Source organism: Camelus bactrianus, chromosome 9, assembly GCF_048773025.1.
Source record: "Camelus bactrianus isolate YW-2024 breed Bactrian camel chromosome 9, ASM4877302v1, whole genome shotgun sequence".
NCBI lineage: Eukaryota > Metazoa > Chordata > Mammalia > Artiodactyla > Camelidae > Camelus > Camelus bactrianus.
In genome coordinates, this window is record NC_133547.1 from 9,731,286 (window position 1) to 9,748,098 (window position 16,813).

The window sequence follows — 16,813 nt, forward strand, 5'->3', positions numbered from 1 at the left end:
ATGCAAGTGGGAGAAGAAATCTTGAGCTCTTCCAGCTTAATAACATGTGCAAGCAGTAACTACACCTTTTAAGGGGGGAAAAAAATCCACGGCAATTTAACGTTCATTAAGAGCAACACAAATTATCTGTGAGACAATCGGTCAGAATTAGACGTTTCTGAGAGTAAGGGTGACTCAAGGGACAGAGCAGTCATCTCTGAATTCAGTGTTTCTTAAGATTCATTTTCTTGAAGCATATTCACAAAGGCAGTTCTGGGACTCATAAGAGGACAGGCATTGTCTGAAGCTGCAGGGAATGGGGAACACCGGCATTACTACACCCGTTTACAAGTGACTGGATTGATTCACCTGAAGGTTAATAACGAGCTACTAGTAAGGAGAAAGTAATTAAGGAGAAATGCCGGAATTTGAACCCAGGTGTTTGGGCCCCGTTAAGTTGTCCTGTCTCTCGTTTCCTTGATAACCAGCCTCAGGAATACCCTGGGAGCTCCAAGAAGCACTTGGGTTAGGGCTGTTAATAGATTGTTCATGAGCTAAGGAAGCTGAATTCAGCCCCTGTTCTCACTAGGTTATGTTGGCTCTGCGTTGCCTAGAGAAAGGGGCCCTTCTTCCTGCTCATCTGATGTACCGTGTGGGCTAGCACATCTCCAGCATCTCTCTCATCTCAGCTTTCCCTTCCCCAGTTTTGTCTTCCCGGAGCCCTGCCTTTCACCAGAAGGACGAGGAAAAAAAATGACCAAGTTCCAGGTAAGTTGGGTTGGCCTTTATTTCTTACAATGACATCTCATTTCACAGCTGGACACATTTTCCTCCTGCTTAGGGAGGGTAAGAGGGAACCCAAAGCCCTCTCTTTTTGTTTCTTTCCAAATAATAGCCAGAAACTTAATAGATTTTTTTTTAAGTAAAAACAGTCCCCATATTATAAACATGTTTGCAGATCAGCACTTTTCATTTTTCCACATTCCTTTTCATTCCTTTGTGTTTGCACGTGTAGATTTGTTACCAGTGTTTCAGTGCCATCTTGCATGTTTAAAACTGAATTTTATATCATCTACAACTTAAATGGCCTCGTCGTTTTCCATGATTTACCAATATTTTCCCCTGTTGTCCGTATTTATGTGGTTTATGAATTTTACCATTTTAATATGTTTACAAGGACAGTTTCCCTACATATATAAACCTTTCTTCCCAAACAGGAAATTTGAGAGTTCTACTATTTTCTTCTTAAAATTTTAGGAACTCGATTGTTTCCTCATATGTGGAGTCTCACGTTTTGTGGCTAGAATGTCTAAAGTATGGTTTGGTGCAACAATCCAACTGATACTGAACTCAGAGAAAATAATTTTCATTGTTTTCACACAAGAACAACTAGATTCTTTAATTTTAAGTTAAACCATATATGTATTATGGTTAAGTATCTGTTTTATTCATTGACATGTTAGTATAAAGAAGTACACATTTAGTTTTAAGAGTCTAATAGCAATAGGGACATCTGTGTGAGGACATAGATGGTCTCGTGTGCGTTTTAACATGAACAGATTTGTGAGCATTCAGATACCTGCTAAAATCCACTCAGTGGCCAGCTTACACTACAGTTCCCACTGCCTGGGCCAGGAGTTTCAGGTGTCCAGTGAGGGTAAACGGGGAGACCCAGCGGAAGAGACTACTCCATGCGGGGACCTGAGGCCACGTTGTGTGCGTGTCTGGCATGGCTGGTGGACAGAGGACTCTGAGAATAGCACTGCCCCTCACCTGGTTCCTCTTGTGAGTGCCTGTCTCTTTTTGGCCAGATGTGTTAACTAGCTGTTTAATATATAGAAGCTCAAGACTCCAGCCAAAGCAAATCAGAGAGGAGCAAGGTCTTCGGATAAATCATTTTAATTTTCGTAAAGGAAAACACTGTATACAAAGTCATGAGACCCGCAGGAGACAGGAGTGCGGGGCGAGGGTGGGGTTTATACACGCTAGAAAAGGCTTAGTATTCCTCATAGGACTCTTACTGACGCATGAGATAACCTCAATAGGATTACAAGCAAGGGAAATGAACACGCGGTATGTGTGTGAGGGGGTAAATATCAAAAGATGATGTTTTGAGAAAGTGAAATAAGTGGGATTTGGGGGGGGGAATTTTTAGAAAGAGCTGTTTTTTAAAAAGTTTGTTGTTTTGTTTTGTTTTTTGGTGTATTAATGGAGGTCCTGGGGATTGAAGCCAGGACCTCATGCATGCTAAGCATGCACTCTGCCACTGAGCTATACCCCTCACCCCCCAAAGAGCTGTTTTTCTCACTTACCAAATTACCCAAGATTTAAGAAGTAAGATAATACCCTGTTTGGGCCAGAGTATGGAGAATCAGGGACACTTCTAATCTGTTACAGGGAGAGTTGATTGGGGAAATTGCCATTTTACTAGCAAAGGTAAATATTTGTTGACAATGCAGTTGCCACTTCTTGGAACTTATCCCAAAGGAAATAAGCAGACAAGCTGGCCAAATCTGTGTGAAAAAAGTTTTTTTGCAGCATTATTAATAGTTTAAAAATCTTAAGGTATTACATTGTTATTTAATTTTATGGCACGGTTAAATATGTATTTTTTCACTTTCATGAAATAACCACACAGCCATGAATAATGAAATAATAGTTATAGTGATGACTGGCATTTGTTGAGTATTAACATTCTTTTTTTTTTTTTTTGGTTGGGGGAGGTAATTAGGGTTATTTATTTATTTATTTATTTAATGGAGGCACTGGGGAGTGAACCCAGGTCCCCCTGCAGGCTTAGCACTCGCTCTACCAGTGAGCTCTACCCTCCCCGCTGAGTAGCCTCATTGAATCCCTTCAGGTACCCTGGGATGTTGCGCTCTAGGGCAGATGGGCAGGTGCTGAGAAGCTGGGTGGCTTGTCCAAGGTCAGAGATCTAGTCCTGTGAACGGAGGCAGTTCGTCTCCAGAGCCTGTGCCCGTCACCTTGACACTGAAGGCTGCCACCGACACAGACGGCGAGTTCCCGAGGCAACGAACTAGGGACCTGCCTGTGGAGGCGCCAAGGCCGGTCAGATCCGGCAGCACCGACAGAACAGCGGTACCGCCCGGCGGGGGAGGAGCTGGGCGCGGAGGAGTGCCCGTCTGTGGGGCTAAACTAACTCAGCATTTCCCACAAAATCTGGCACTTTCAGCCCAACTGTAAAATGCACGTCCGCCGTGATTTAACAGTGGCAGTGACAGTTCTGAGATGCAGCTCTATACAGGGCACTATTTTACATGTACCGCAGGGTTTAAAAAAAATTGGGGGAGGGGGTTCCTTCCTCCGTGCCCCACCTCCCCACACACACGCCCCACCCAGCAGTTTTCGTGTGACTGTGGGAGGGGAAAAGGAGACAGTCTCCTAAAACGAGTCGTTCAGGTTGCTCAGAATCTGGAAGAGCTTCCCACATCTCCTCCCCCTTGTCAGTGCTGGCCTTCTCCCAGGGGAGGTTGGTTGTTAAGATTGAGGCTACACATGTTTCATGTTGTAGGAGGCAGTGACGTTCAAGGACGTGGCCGTGACCTTCACGGAGGAGGAGCTGGGGCTGCTGGACCCCGCCCAGAGGAAGCTGCACCGAGATGTGATGCTGGAGAACTTCCGGAACGTGGTCTCTGTAGGTGAGGATGGGCGCCCTTGGGCAGGGTTTCTCAGCCTCGGCACTACTGACATTTGGGGCCAGATGATTTCTTTGTTGTGGGGACTGTCCCATGCGCTTTAGGATCCCTGGCCTCAGCCCGTGACTTCAAGGCTTTAGGGCTCCTTGTAGGTCAGAGTTTTCCAGTCCCTTTGGAGCACAGAGACAAGATATTTCTAGTCTTTGTTCCAAGGGAAACATTTGCCTTTCATAAATGAACTATAAACAGTTGAGCTTAAACTTGTGGGTCATGAAATCAGTAAGCTGCATCAGCATTCCTGTAGTAAAAATGTAGAATACAGTAGCGATGAATGGTGCAGGTCGTAGTGACCGCTGCAGCTGTTACCCTGAGGAGCGTGAGACCGCAAAGGCCGTGATGAAAACAGGCTGTCTGGAAGCAGGTCATTTAATCTTTTACTTCAGTCATTTCCATGCAGTAGTCATGCATTTCTAACAACGTATATTCCTTATGCTGGGTCTGATCAGAAATGCTTGGTGAACTTTGGGGGAGGCGCGAAGCCTCACACCATGGGACTGGGACCAAAACTGTTCAGTGCTTTCTACCTTTAATGTTTTCACAGGGCACCAGTCCTCCAAACCAGAGATGATATCCCAGCTGGAGAGAGAGGAAAAGCTTTGGATGACAGAGATCCAGACTCAGGGAGGTAGGCATTCAGGTCTCTGGCTGGAACGCCGCTCTCCCACGCACCTCCCACCCCTCTTATTCATTCCTGTCTCTGCTCAGAAGTCCTTTCACCCGAGGCTGTTTCCGACCAGTCCTTTTAAAATACTACCCACCCTTCACTCTCCATTTACCTGAATTTGTGTCTTAAGTACTATCCCTCCAGACTTATTAGTATATATGTTTCTAATTGTGGCAAAATATACGTAAAATGTATCATTTTAACTGCAAGTTCAGTAGCATGAACTACATTCACATTGTTGTGCAACCTTCAGCACTGTTTCCCTCCAGAACTTTTTCACTATCCCAAACTGAAACTCTGTCCCCATTCAACAACTCCCCTTCCTCGCCTTACCCTCAGTCCCCAGTAACCACTGTCCCACCTTCTGTCTCTGAATTTTGACTATTCCATGTACCTCCCATAAAAGGAACCATACAGTATTTGTCCCTCTATGTCTGGCTTACTTCACTTAGCATGATGTCCTCAGGGTTCATCCATGTTGGAGCACGTGTCAGAATTTCCTTCTTTTTTAAGGCTGAATAATGACCGCATTGTATGTATACACCACATTTGCTTCATTCATCCACTGGTGACATCTGGGTCGTTTGCGTCTTTTGGTTATTGTGACTCATGCTGCTGTGAGCATCTGTGCTGTGTACAGATACCTATTTAAGTCCCTGCTTTCTGTTCTTTTGTGTATATACCTGGAGTAGAAACACTGGAACATGTGGTAATTCTGTTATTCAGTATTTAGGGAACCGCTATACTGGTTTCCATACCAGCTGCGCCATCTTCCACTCCCACCAGCGGTGCGGAAGGGTTCCGATTTGCAGCATGCTCACCGATACTGGTTATTTTGTTTGTTTTTATAATACCTATTTTAATGAGAGTGAAGTGGTACACATTGTTTTTGACCTGTATTTCTCTGATGATTAATGATGTTTTGCATCTTTTATTGGCCACTGGGTATATCTTCTTCGGAGAAATGTGTATGTAAGTCTTTTGCTCATTTTTGAATCAGAGTGTTTGAGTTCTTTGTGTATTTTGAGTATTAATCACGTATCAGTTACATGATTTGCAAGGGTTTTCTCTCATTCCATGTGTAGCCTTTTTACTTTGTTGAGTGGGTCTTTTTGATGCACAAGTTTTTAATTTTCATGAAGTCAAATTTGTTTTTTGGTTTTTTTTTTTTTCTGGTTGCCTGTGCCTTTCGTGTCCTATCTAAGAAATCATTGCCAAATCCAATGTCATGCAGCTTTTACTGTTTTCTTGTAGGAGTTTTATAGTTTTAGCTCTTACATTTAGGTCTTTGATGCATTTTGAGTTGACTTTTGTACATGGTGCGAGGAAGCGTCCAGCTTCATTCTTTTACAATGTGAATATCCAGTGTTCCCAGAACCATTTATTGAAAAGACAGTCCTTTCCCCATTGAGTGGTCTTGGCACCCTTGTCAGAAATCGTTTGACTGTATACTCAGTAGTTTATTTCTGGGCTGTTTGGTTTATTCCCTTGGTCTGTATGTATGTCTGTCTTTATCCCAGTACTGCACTGTTTTGATTACTATAGCTTTATAGTAAGTTTTATAATTAGGGTGTGAGTCCACCAACTTTTTTCAAATTTTTCAAGATTGTTTTGGCTATTTGAGTCCCCTCAAGTTTCCATGTGAATTTTAGGATGGCTTTTCCTTTCTCTGTGTTGGGATTTTGATAGAGATTACAGTGAATCTGTAGATCCCTTTGGGTAGTGTTGGCAAAACAATATGAAATCTCTCAACATTACATCTCTCAGTCCATGAATGTGAAATGTCATTCCATTTTTCAGTGTCTTTGATTTCTTTTATCAGTGTTTTACAGTTTTTGGTGTACACATCTTTCACCTCCTTGGTTAATTCCTAAGTAGTTTATTTTTGATGCTGTTGTAAATGGAATTGTTTTCTTAATTTCATTTGCAAATTGGTTCATTGTGTATGTGGAAGTGCAACTATGGAAATGCAACTATTTTTTAATGTCTATGTTGTGTCCTACAACTTTGCTGGATTCATTTATTGGCTTTAACAGTTTTTTTGTGTGTGGAATCTATATTCCTAGCCAGACCATCACCTTCTCACCCATTCATTCTATCCTCTCTGCCCTCTCCTCTAATACTTAAGCAATCCCTATGTGGAGTTTTCTAGTAGAAATTTCAAATATGACATTTATGGAAGTCACAGATCCAGTTGTGTAGATAAGCTGAATCTGTATAGGAAAAGAGAAGAAGTTACCAAAATGAACCTTTTGCAACTTCGAGTACATTCAAGTGTAATTTGCTTAATTTGGTAACACTCTTAACTCGTTTATCATAAGAATTACTTTATATGCGTTTAACCCTTGCAATAGTCCTGACCACCCCGGTAACGTAATCACATCATTTATGAGATGAAACTTATACGTTAGAAAAATGTCACGTAGCTTGTTAAGTGGGTGAGTCGAAATTTTAAATCTTGATTTTAAAGCCTGTTTGCTCTTAGTAAAGCCACTGATTTAAACCTGTTATCATGTTCATGGAAATGCCATTTTGCTGTTTTCCTGCAAGTGCAGCCGCTGCTACAGAAGTGGAAGAATTTCAAAAAAAACATGTACAACATAGAAAATCAGTTAATTTTTGCGTACATGCTGCATGCAGATAACCGTGTAACAAAGCACCACACTGGGGGCATCCACGATAAAAATGATTTAACGGGCCCCTCAACTGTAACCCAACAGTTGAGCTTGATGTTAACACATCATCGTATCTTTTTCCTTTTCTTGAAAATGGAACCGACCATTTAAAAAGTTAATCCTCTGCTTCTCCATCCTACACACACACACACACACACACACACACACACACACACACACACACACACACACACACACACACACACACACACACACACACACACACACACACACACACACACACACACACACACACACTTTCTCCTTTCCATGGCTTTAAAGGGTTTTATTTTGGAAACATTAAAATACACAAGTCATGAAAATCGTACAGTGTAGTCAATACACATTGGTTCCATCTCAACCGTCCTCACCTCCCTGCCATTCCTGTGTTGTCAGCCCTCTCACTTTTGTTCTTGCTGGAGTTTGCCATGTCACCCACAGGTACTTCAGTATGTGCCCCCGAGAACTCACCTAATGCCTATTCTGTGATCAGTGTAGACTCACGTATATTTATCTTTACTTTGGGTTCAGTCTAACATGGCCTTGTTTATTTTGCTGTCAAAGTCTTCCTGCTTTGACGGTTGGGAGCCCTTAACAATTAGCTCCTCTCTCCCATTGCCCCACCCCCACCCTTAAGTTTTGGGAGCATTTCCTTCCCTTCTGACTCTACCAGATGCTCCGCTTCATCTGGTTATTTTTCTTGCCCAGCCTTAGACTTAGCCATTTGTCCAAGGATTCTTGTTCCTTTTAGCAGAGAATGGTATTAGAAACCAAGATTTGTGCACTAGTCACAAATGCTTTTCAGTCTGCCTTATTGAGAAACAATTTACATATAGTAAAATTCACCCTTTTTGAAAATAAACTTACAATTTCAGAATTAGAGGAATGTTACATACATAGTGTAGAGAGTTCCCTTACACTCTTCACTTGGTTTCCCCCAGGACCCATTTTTAACACCTTACATGACCATGGTAAATTTGTCACAACTATAGAATTCATGTTGGTATCTTACTTTTATATATATATAAAAGTTATTACATATATATATAAAATTGGCCTTATCAAGCGATTCTTGAATAGAGCAGCATTCCCCCGAGCAATTGGAAGGGCACCCCAAGGAGGTGTACAAAAGGGAAGGTTTCTACAGGCAGAAGGAGGATGGGGCAAGGAAGGTGTTAGTAAAAGAAAAAATTCTTTCAGGTCAGGTCATCTTTTTAGGGAGTCTTCAGATGCAGAGTACCTCACTAATACTGGCCAGGAAGTTTCACATTGTCTGCTTCAAGGCCACATTCTTGGGAGAGGTTGAAACCGCAGTTCCATCTTGGTTTGCCATCATGGGGGTAAATGACCCCATTGGGGGCTGGTTATTTCTTAACGTTTCCCCCCTTTTAATCAGACTCTCAAAACGTAAGGCATTGGCGCTGCCCTCAGCTGCGGCTCTGTGACTCCCGTGGCTTCGCTGGTTCTTGGCAAAGGGACCTGTAGGTCGTGCTTTTATTTCCTCCCTGTGAGGCTCACGGGTCATAGTCCCAGGTTTGCAGTCCTTCAGTTGGTCATTCTCCTTGTTCCTTTTCTGATGCTGTTCTAGTCTAGGGAAATCATTTGCTTGGCTGTTTGTTAGCAATGTGAACGTGCATTTAAAGCTTTTGAGAGAATTCCACAAGCCAGAGGGATTTTTATAACTAAAAGCAGGACCCAAACCAATCAAAACCAAGTGAATCCAAGAAAGACCCCCATTGAAGGAGTCATCTTAAGCCAAGTGGCCTCCTCAGTGATCTTATGTAACTGAGTTTCAACTTGGCCAGAAGTGTTAACCCAGGTCCAGCGGGTGGTGCTGGCCACGCACAGACACCTCCTCCAGAAGATAGTCAAGGGCCATCCTATTAGCAAGAACAACTTTGCCCAGAGGGTCCAGATGTTCCTGCTGGGCAGCTGATGTCTTAGCAAGGGAACCTACAGTTTCTTCAAGAGTTAAGGAGAAGGCGGGGAGGGTAGAGCTCAGTGGTAGAGTGAGTGCCTAGCATGCACGAGGCCCTGGGTTCAATCCCCAGTGCCTCCATTAAAAATAAATAAACAAACCTAATTATACGCCTCCCACCCCCACTAAAAAAAAAACAAACTAAAAATAAGAAGAGGTTTCCTTTTTTTTTTTTAAACAACACAAGTTTATTGTCTTACAGTTCTGAAGCCCAGAAGTATGAAATGAGTCTCACTAAGCTATACTCAAAGTGTTATGAGGACTGGATGCTTTCTGAAGGACCTGGGGGAGAATCCACATTAAGGAGAGGTTTCTGATCATGGTCTCAGTTACATCTGTTCGTCATCAGGACAGTAGGGCCCGACCAAAGGACGTGAACCCTGAATCGTGAAAAACCTCCTACGGCAGGTCCTTTCTAGAAGTTAGGGGCACGGTTAGATAACCCAAGAGGCAGTGCCCAGTTGTGCACCAGCCATCATTCAGAGGCCCAGGGAGAATGAGCACCACCACAGACAAAGATGAATCCTGTCAGAGCACCAACTACTTCCACGAAGATGGCACTGTGATGGATTCGTCTGTAAGAATTGTTGCATGTGCCTCTTCAAGCCAAGGGTCAGTTAGATTTTCCCCCAGCCTGAAATGAAAGTTACTCTAAATTCCAGGCATTACCCACCTTAGCAGTGGCCTGGGGGATGCAGATGAGGGTGTAACCTCTCCAGGCCAGGGCCAGAGAGAAGGAAAGAAAGGGAAGGAAAAAGGGTTTCATGTGTGAAGTATAAAGTTTTGGTCTGGCATCTTGGACGAAAGCCGTCTACCTTGATGTCAGCTCCTTCTCTCCCCCGTCAACTCGATGGGCAGGCCTCGGCGTCTGCGCAGGACCTGGTGGCAGGTGGGGTGTCACTTTAGCTGTGGGATGTACACACAGGGTCCAGTCCCTTCTGGTTGTACAGCGGTGTGGGTGGGCGGGAGCACTGGGTGAGGTCCCTTCCAACAGGGCTCGGGGGCTGCCTACATTCTCAGTGATTCCAAATCGGAGGGGAGGAGAGCCAGGTACTTGAGGACACTGGAAAAATTCAGGATCCAGTCCAGTTTACAGGTATGCAACAAAACCTCCAAGGCAGTTAACAGGCCTAGAACTTAATCTCTAAAAAGGGGCAAACATAATTTTTTTTCTCTACAATTAACTCCCCCCTTTTTTTTAACCAGAGATCATTGCAGTAAAACTCATTTGTTTGTATTAAACTTGACCTGATTATTTATAATAACAGCCAGAACAGTGACTGATCATATAAATTCTTTTTTAAGACTGCTTCGCCGGAACCCTGTAAGCAAAGTACCAGGTCGATTTTTTCCAAGCAGTTCCTTGAAGCTGCCTGGTCACAGCTGAGTCTACGCACATCTCTCTCAAATAGGACACTGAAAGTATGCAAACAAATATATTATCATGAAAGTAAGAATACTCACAGAGGCTTTCTGCATTCTGGAAGGATCAGGTAGGGAGAAAAAGTAAGTGTTTTGTCTTAGCTCACAAAAGGTACATTTTACCAAATTGCTGTAAGTCATAGCTAACGTAAGAGAAGAGATCTCCTTAAACCTGGAAAATGAAAACATGAGAGCATCCTCCTCAGTTCAGGTCGGCCCGTGAGTTCTCTCGGCCTTGCCTGATGGTGGAGGCTGAGAGGGCAGGGATCACTCCAGAAGTTTGCAATGTTTTCATTAAGGCTCGTGTGATTTGCCTAGTGAGGTGGGTGCCTCGATCCCTGGAGATTGTGGAAGGAGTACCCAAGCGGGAAACACATGCTTTTACGGTTTCCTGGCCACTGTGAGGGCACTGGTCTTACAGCAGGGCAAGGCCCTGACGCGTCTGGAAAACACACGTGCATGCTGACAGCCCGCCGGGAGTCCAGGCAGCTGAATGAAGTCCAGCTGCAGGTGCTCAGAGGGTTCAGAAAGAGGAGGTCTGAGGCCTCTGGGGCAAAAAGTTTTTCCTAAATGTACGCTGGTGGGTGAAAGAATGCAGAAACCAGAAAATGGGGTTTGCCAGCGAAAGAACCAGGTGGCCATCTTGGGTTTCTTAGAGTCCCAACTGAGAAGTTTACAGCTGTTCACCCATTTGTTTCTCTGATTCAGGAGCAGGCTGTTGTCAGGTTACAAGGACATCACGGTGGCAAAAGTCTGGCATTGAGGGGTCATTCTTTGCAACAGCAGAATGGACTCCATCTGCACGGGCCACCATCTTTATAAACTCTGTGCGGCTGCCTCTGCATGGAAGTCAGCGAGGGTGTTTCCCTGACACTCAGGTTCAGTCCTTTTAGTGTGAGCCTCAGTTTTGATGACAGACAACGTTTTATGCCAGGACGTATCATGCAGTTTCTGGAACACTTGTCCCACATACCAGCGGCCCTCAGAAATGGTGAGAAAGACACTGAACTCAGAATGGTTCTCCAGGCGCCAGGCCCGTGTTTCTCCTTGTCCCCAGCTGCCCTCGAAGTTCTGATTTGGGATCTCCTCGTGCGGTCTGTTAAAGAATAAAATTCAACAGAGTAAATCTGAAGATCTAACAAAGATCTAATTCAGAAGATCTAATAAAGACAGGGTTTATTTGTTGATGCATGAATCAATCAGCGTCCCAGGCTTATCGTGAAGAACAAAATGCCCATTTCACCGTTAGGGCTCTGATGCCGTTTCAGGAACTGAGGACAAATGACCAAACTGTGTAACAGAAGATGCTTCCATTGCTCTCCTCCTTCAGGAAACTGCGAGGGCATGGGGAGCTGAGCCAGGAACCACGGAGGAAGCCCAAACGTGTATTCTAAGTCTCAGTGTCACGCTTTGTCGTGTGTAGTTTGTAGGAATTACATGTCTTCAATTTTCAGAAGTGTTTTACTGTTTGATGCTATATAAGTGGAATTGTTTTTTATTTTTCAATTTTTTGCTTCTACTATATAGGAATACAGTCGATTTTTATACATCCATCTTGTAGCCTGCATTCCTATATTCACCTCTTCTAAAAGCATTTTTGTACATATCTAAAGATTTTCTCTGCCCATCTTTCATGCCTTGTGGTAATATTTGTCTTTCCTGTTTTTTCCTGATTAGTCTAGCAGTTTATCATTTTTATTAATTCTTTTTCAAAGACTCAGCTTCTGGTTTCCTTGATTTTTTTTTAAACCTTGTTTGTTTCTCTTTATTTGCTTTTCAGTTTATTTCCTTCCTTTTTAATTTCCTCTTATGGCTTGAGATGGAACTTCAGGTCGTTGATTTTTAAACCTTTCTTGTTTTCTAATATTTAAAGCTTTAAGTAATCTGAGTGTGGCTTAACTGCATGCCAGAAATTGTGATGTTATTTTCCTTTATTAATTCAAAACACTTTCTAATCTCCTGTGGGGTTTATTTGACGTGTGGGTGTGTCTGATGTCCATATAGTTAGGGCTTTTTCAGATATTGGTTTTGAATTTAATTCTGCTGTGGGCTTTACTATTCCAGCCTTTTGAAGTCTTTTGAAACTTGTCTTCTAGCTCTGGGTCTGGTCTGGTTTATCTCGAAGGATGTTGCATGTGTGTTTGGAAAAAGAAAATGTGAGTGCTGCAGTTGGGTGCAGTGATCAATCTGTAAGTTTCATTTTGGTTCAAGTGATTAATGGTTTGGATCTTGTAAAGTAAAAATCTTTACTGATTTTTTTTTAATGGTCTAATTATTCTTTCAAAGAACAGAGACATGTTTTAAGATGTCTGACCCTAGATTTGTCCACTTCTCAGTTCCCTCTGTTTTTGTTACGTATATTTTGGAGCTTTTATGAGACGCAGACACCTATGTAATTGTTACATCTGTTCACTCCATTGACCCTTCTGTCATGTGATGCCCTTGTAGCTAATCAGGCTCTATTCTGTGAAGTCTTTTTGTCTGATAATTTAGTTTGGCCATTCAAGCTTTCTTAGGCTTTGCATGATGTCTTTTTCTGTCCTTTTTCTTTTAATTTATTTAAAACACACCCCTTGTTGACAGCACGCAGTTGGATCTTGCTTTTTACATCCTCTGCCAATCTCTGCCTTTTGATTTTAGGGGCGTCCACACCCACATAACACAGTTACTGAAACAGGTGTACTTGCATTTACTTTTGTTGGGGGGGTTCTCATCGATTTTGTTCATATTTTCGTCCCTTTCTGCACTATTCGAGGTAAATCACATGTTTTACTATTACGCTTTCATGTACCTACTGGCTTCCAGCTGATGCTTTCTGGCCCAGGCCCTTGGGCTTTCCTGCAGCTGCTCTCCTAAGAGATCTGCCAACGATATGAGCAGACTCATTCTGGGCTGATCCCAAATCTCACACCTTTTTAAGTTTGGCTTTTCTTGATTTGATGCTGTCTTGGTTGCCGTAGACCTGGGGCTGTTTCTCAGAACTCTAATGAAGTGATCTGCACTGATGTCTGTTTGTCGTTTTTTTAATGTTTCCACAGGGAAGCAAGGGCTTGGAGCTCCTCATCTACCATCTTGCTGAGGTCACTCTGTCCTTAATTTCTTATTCTTGTTCTCCTTTCAGGAGTCAGGAATCACAGTGAGATGGAACCTCTTCATGAAACAGGAGTAAGGTGCCTCTCTCTAGGAGAGCTTTCATGCTGGCAAATCAAGAGACATGTCATGAACAAATTAACCCAAAGTCAAGACTCCGGGCTAAATATCCGAGGAGAGAGTTCTGAGTCCCCCAAACCATGTAACCCTTCTGCGGGAGTCTCCCTTCAGGCTCATGTGGAAGACAGCTGTGTCATCAGTCTTATAGAGGATCATTCCAATGTTACTGAAAATCAAGGCTTTCCATCTGGGAGAGTTCAGAATTCCTGGAATAAACTCTACCTGAACGAGGCACAGAATTATCAGCGGCGCTGTCAGCAGACTCTGATGAAACACAAATTATTTATGTTTGCTCCGTGCAGTGACATTGACATTTTCAGTTGTATTTCCCACCACCACGAGGATGATACAGTGCACAAAAGAGAGCAAGGTCACGGCAACAGAGAGCGTGGTGAAGACATCTTGAAGGCATCACCTCTTGCCCGGCTCAGTGTGACTCAGACCACACAGAAAACCTCCCAGTGTAATAATAAACATGAAAACGAATTCAGTGACGGCTTCCATCTTGAACTCCATCAGCAGGTCCACTCAGGCAAGGAGTCCCCTACATGTGGAACCCGTGAGAAGGACGCCAGGTATGGCTCCGCTGTTCCCATTCAACCAGGGACAAAACGGTACTGGTGTCACGAGTGTGGGAAGGGTTTCAGCCAGAGCTCCAACCTGCAGACTCATCAGCGGGTACACACGGGGGAGAAGCCTTACTCGTGCCACGAGTGCGGGAAGAGCTTCAACCAGACGTCACACCTGTACGCCCACCTGCCTGTCCACACAGGGGAGAAGCCCTACAGGTGTGAGAGCTGTGGGAAGGGCTTCAGTCGAAGCACTGATCTGAACATTCACTGCAGAGTCCACACCGGGGAGAAGCCGTACAAATGCGAGGTCTGCGGGAAGGGCTTCACCCAGAGATCCCACCTGCAGGCCCATGAGAGAATCCACACGGGAGAGAAGCCATACAGGTGTGCAGACTGCGGCAAACGCTTCAGCTGCAGCTCCAATCTCCACACCCACCAGAGAGTCCACACGGAAGAGAAGCCGTACAGATGCGAGGAGTGTGGCAAGTGTTTCAGTCTGAGCTTTAATCTTCACAGCCATCAACGTGTCCACACGGGGGAGAAGCCCTATAAATGTGAGGAGTGTGGGAAGGGCTTTAGTTCAGCCTCAAGTTTCCAGAGCCATCAGAGGGTTCACACGGGAGAGAAGCCATTTCGATGCAACGTGTGTGGGAAAGGCTTCAGTCAGAGTTCCTATTTCCAAGCCCACCAGAGGGTCCACACTGGGGAGAAACCATACAAGTGTGAGGTGTGTGGGAAGCGCTTCAACTGGAGCTTGAATCTTCACAACCACCACAGGGTCCACACGGGGGAGAAGCCCTACAAATGTGAGGAGTGTGGGAAGGGCTTCAGCCAGGCCTCCAACCTTCAAGCCCATCAGAGCGTCCACACCGGGGAGAAACCGTTCAAATGTGAGGCATGTCAGAAGCGGTTCAGTCAGGCCTCCCATCTTCAAGCCCATCAGAGGGTCCACACCGGAGAGAAACCATATAAGTGTGCTACATGCGGTAAGGCCTTCAGCCAGAGGTCAAATCTTCAAGTCCATCAGATCCTTCACACAGGAGAGAAACCATTCAAATGTGAGGAGTGCGGGAAGGAATTTAGCTGGAGCGCGGGGCTCAGTGCTCACCAGAGGGTCCACACTGGAGAGAAACCCTATACATGTCAGCAGTGCGGCAAGGGCTTCAGCCAGGCCTCGCATTTCCACACGCATCAGAGGGTCCACACTGGAGAGAGACCGTACATCTGTGGTATATGTTGTAAGGGCTTCAGCCAGAGATCACATCTTGTATACCATCAGAGGGTCCACACTGGAGGCAATCTATAGAAATGTGAGGCAGGGAAGAGCCTTCAGTGAGAGTTCCCTTCTGCATCTCCACTGGGACATCGACGCTGGTAATTGTGGGAAATTCCTTCAGAACTCAGACACTTAAGGGAATCTTCATGGGAAATAAATTCTATTATGAAACAAACACTGTGTTTTAAGGATTCAGTTGGGAGGTGGATTCTTGGCAGACATCAGCTTTCACAGATGAGAGAAAACCTATAAATATGGTCAGTGGTTAAGAGTTCTGAATGTCCCAGTTCTCAAGATGCCACACAAGAGAAGACTCACTGGGGTCTACCTAGGAGAAGAAGGCGTATAAGTGAAGGTCACGGGCAGGACTGTAACAGAAGTGTAACAATGGACAAGCCAAACTGACGTCAGCTGCAGTGTAACCTCTGTGGGGGGAGGAGTGTGTTCCACCCTGTATCTCTACCGTGTACAACTGTGTTTGGCTCCTAACAGGCGCCCGGCAATTACTGAACCAAGTGGAGAAAGTCCTTCTAATTAGCACAGATATTTTTAAGTTCTCATCAACTCCGTGCCCCAGATTCATAATAGACAAGGAATCCTTCAAGTCGCCTTAATAAGATTAATTTCAGGAAACGTGAACTGAAGTACAGAGAATCATGTAATAAATACGCCAACCACAACAGAGCAGATGTGGACAAGACTCGGGACTGGCTCCCATCCTCCATCCAGCTTCAGTTATAGGTCCAGTATCATCCACTGTGTGTGGTGTAATAGTAGTGTTAGTTTGTATTTTATAGACTGAAAAATACAAGTTTTTAAAAATTAATCTGGTAACAGCACACTGCAGTTTATATGATTGGAAATTTCAAACCTTAAGTCATTAATTAGGGTTGACTGTAACTCTGAGTTACTAATGACAGAAATTTTCTTAGTAAACTTGAATTGTTAGTCATTGGTTTCCTCCCACTATTTCCATTCAGGCTACGTCACAGGCCTTCTCTACCCTAGCCCTTCATCGAGACATACTCAGTCGGGGGCTTTAGCAGAAATCAAGCATATTAATTTTGTCACATTCCACCTCCATTGTGTCCCCCCCACAAAAAAATGGAATAGAGTAGACAAGAAACCTGTTGAATTTTGATTGAGATTTCATTAACATTAGCAATTTAGATTAACTGCCACATACATACACAGCACTCTGGGTTCACCCTCCCTTAGTAGGAGTGAACCCCATTAGCTGGTCAAGATGTATCAGAATACTCTGACCTGGCAAATCCTAGCATTAGTGGTTTTGTTTAGAAGAGTATAGCAAAAGAAAGAA

At 44.0% G+C, this 16,813-nt stretch overlaps 1 protein-coding gene across 1 annotated transcript in view; it reads left to right on the top strand.

The window, feature by feature from the left end:
- LOC105062707 (uncharacterized) overlaps positions 1–16,444 on the top strand; it is a 67,149-nt gene extending 50,705 nt beyond the window's left edge. The window contains 5 exon segments of the mRNA XM_074370851.1: positions 2,888–3,078; positions 3,512–3,638; positions 4,237–4,320; positions 13,556–15,533; positions 15,535–16,444. Of these exon segments, the coding sequence (XP_074226952.1) occupies positions 2,888–3,078; positions 3,512–3,638; positions 4,237–4,320; positions 13,556–15,533; positions 15,535–15,628 (2,474 nt within the window). The 3' untranslated portion in view covers positions 15,629–16,444.
- Positions 16,445–16,813: the final 369 nt, after the last annotated feature.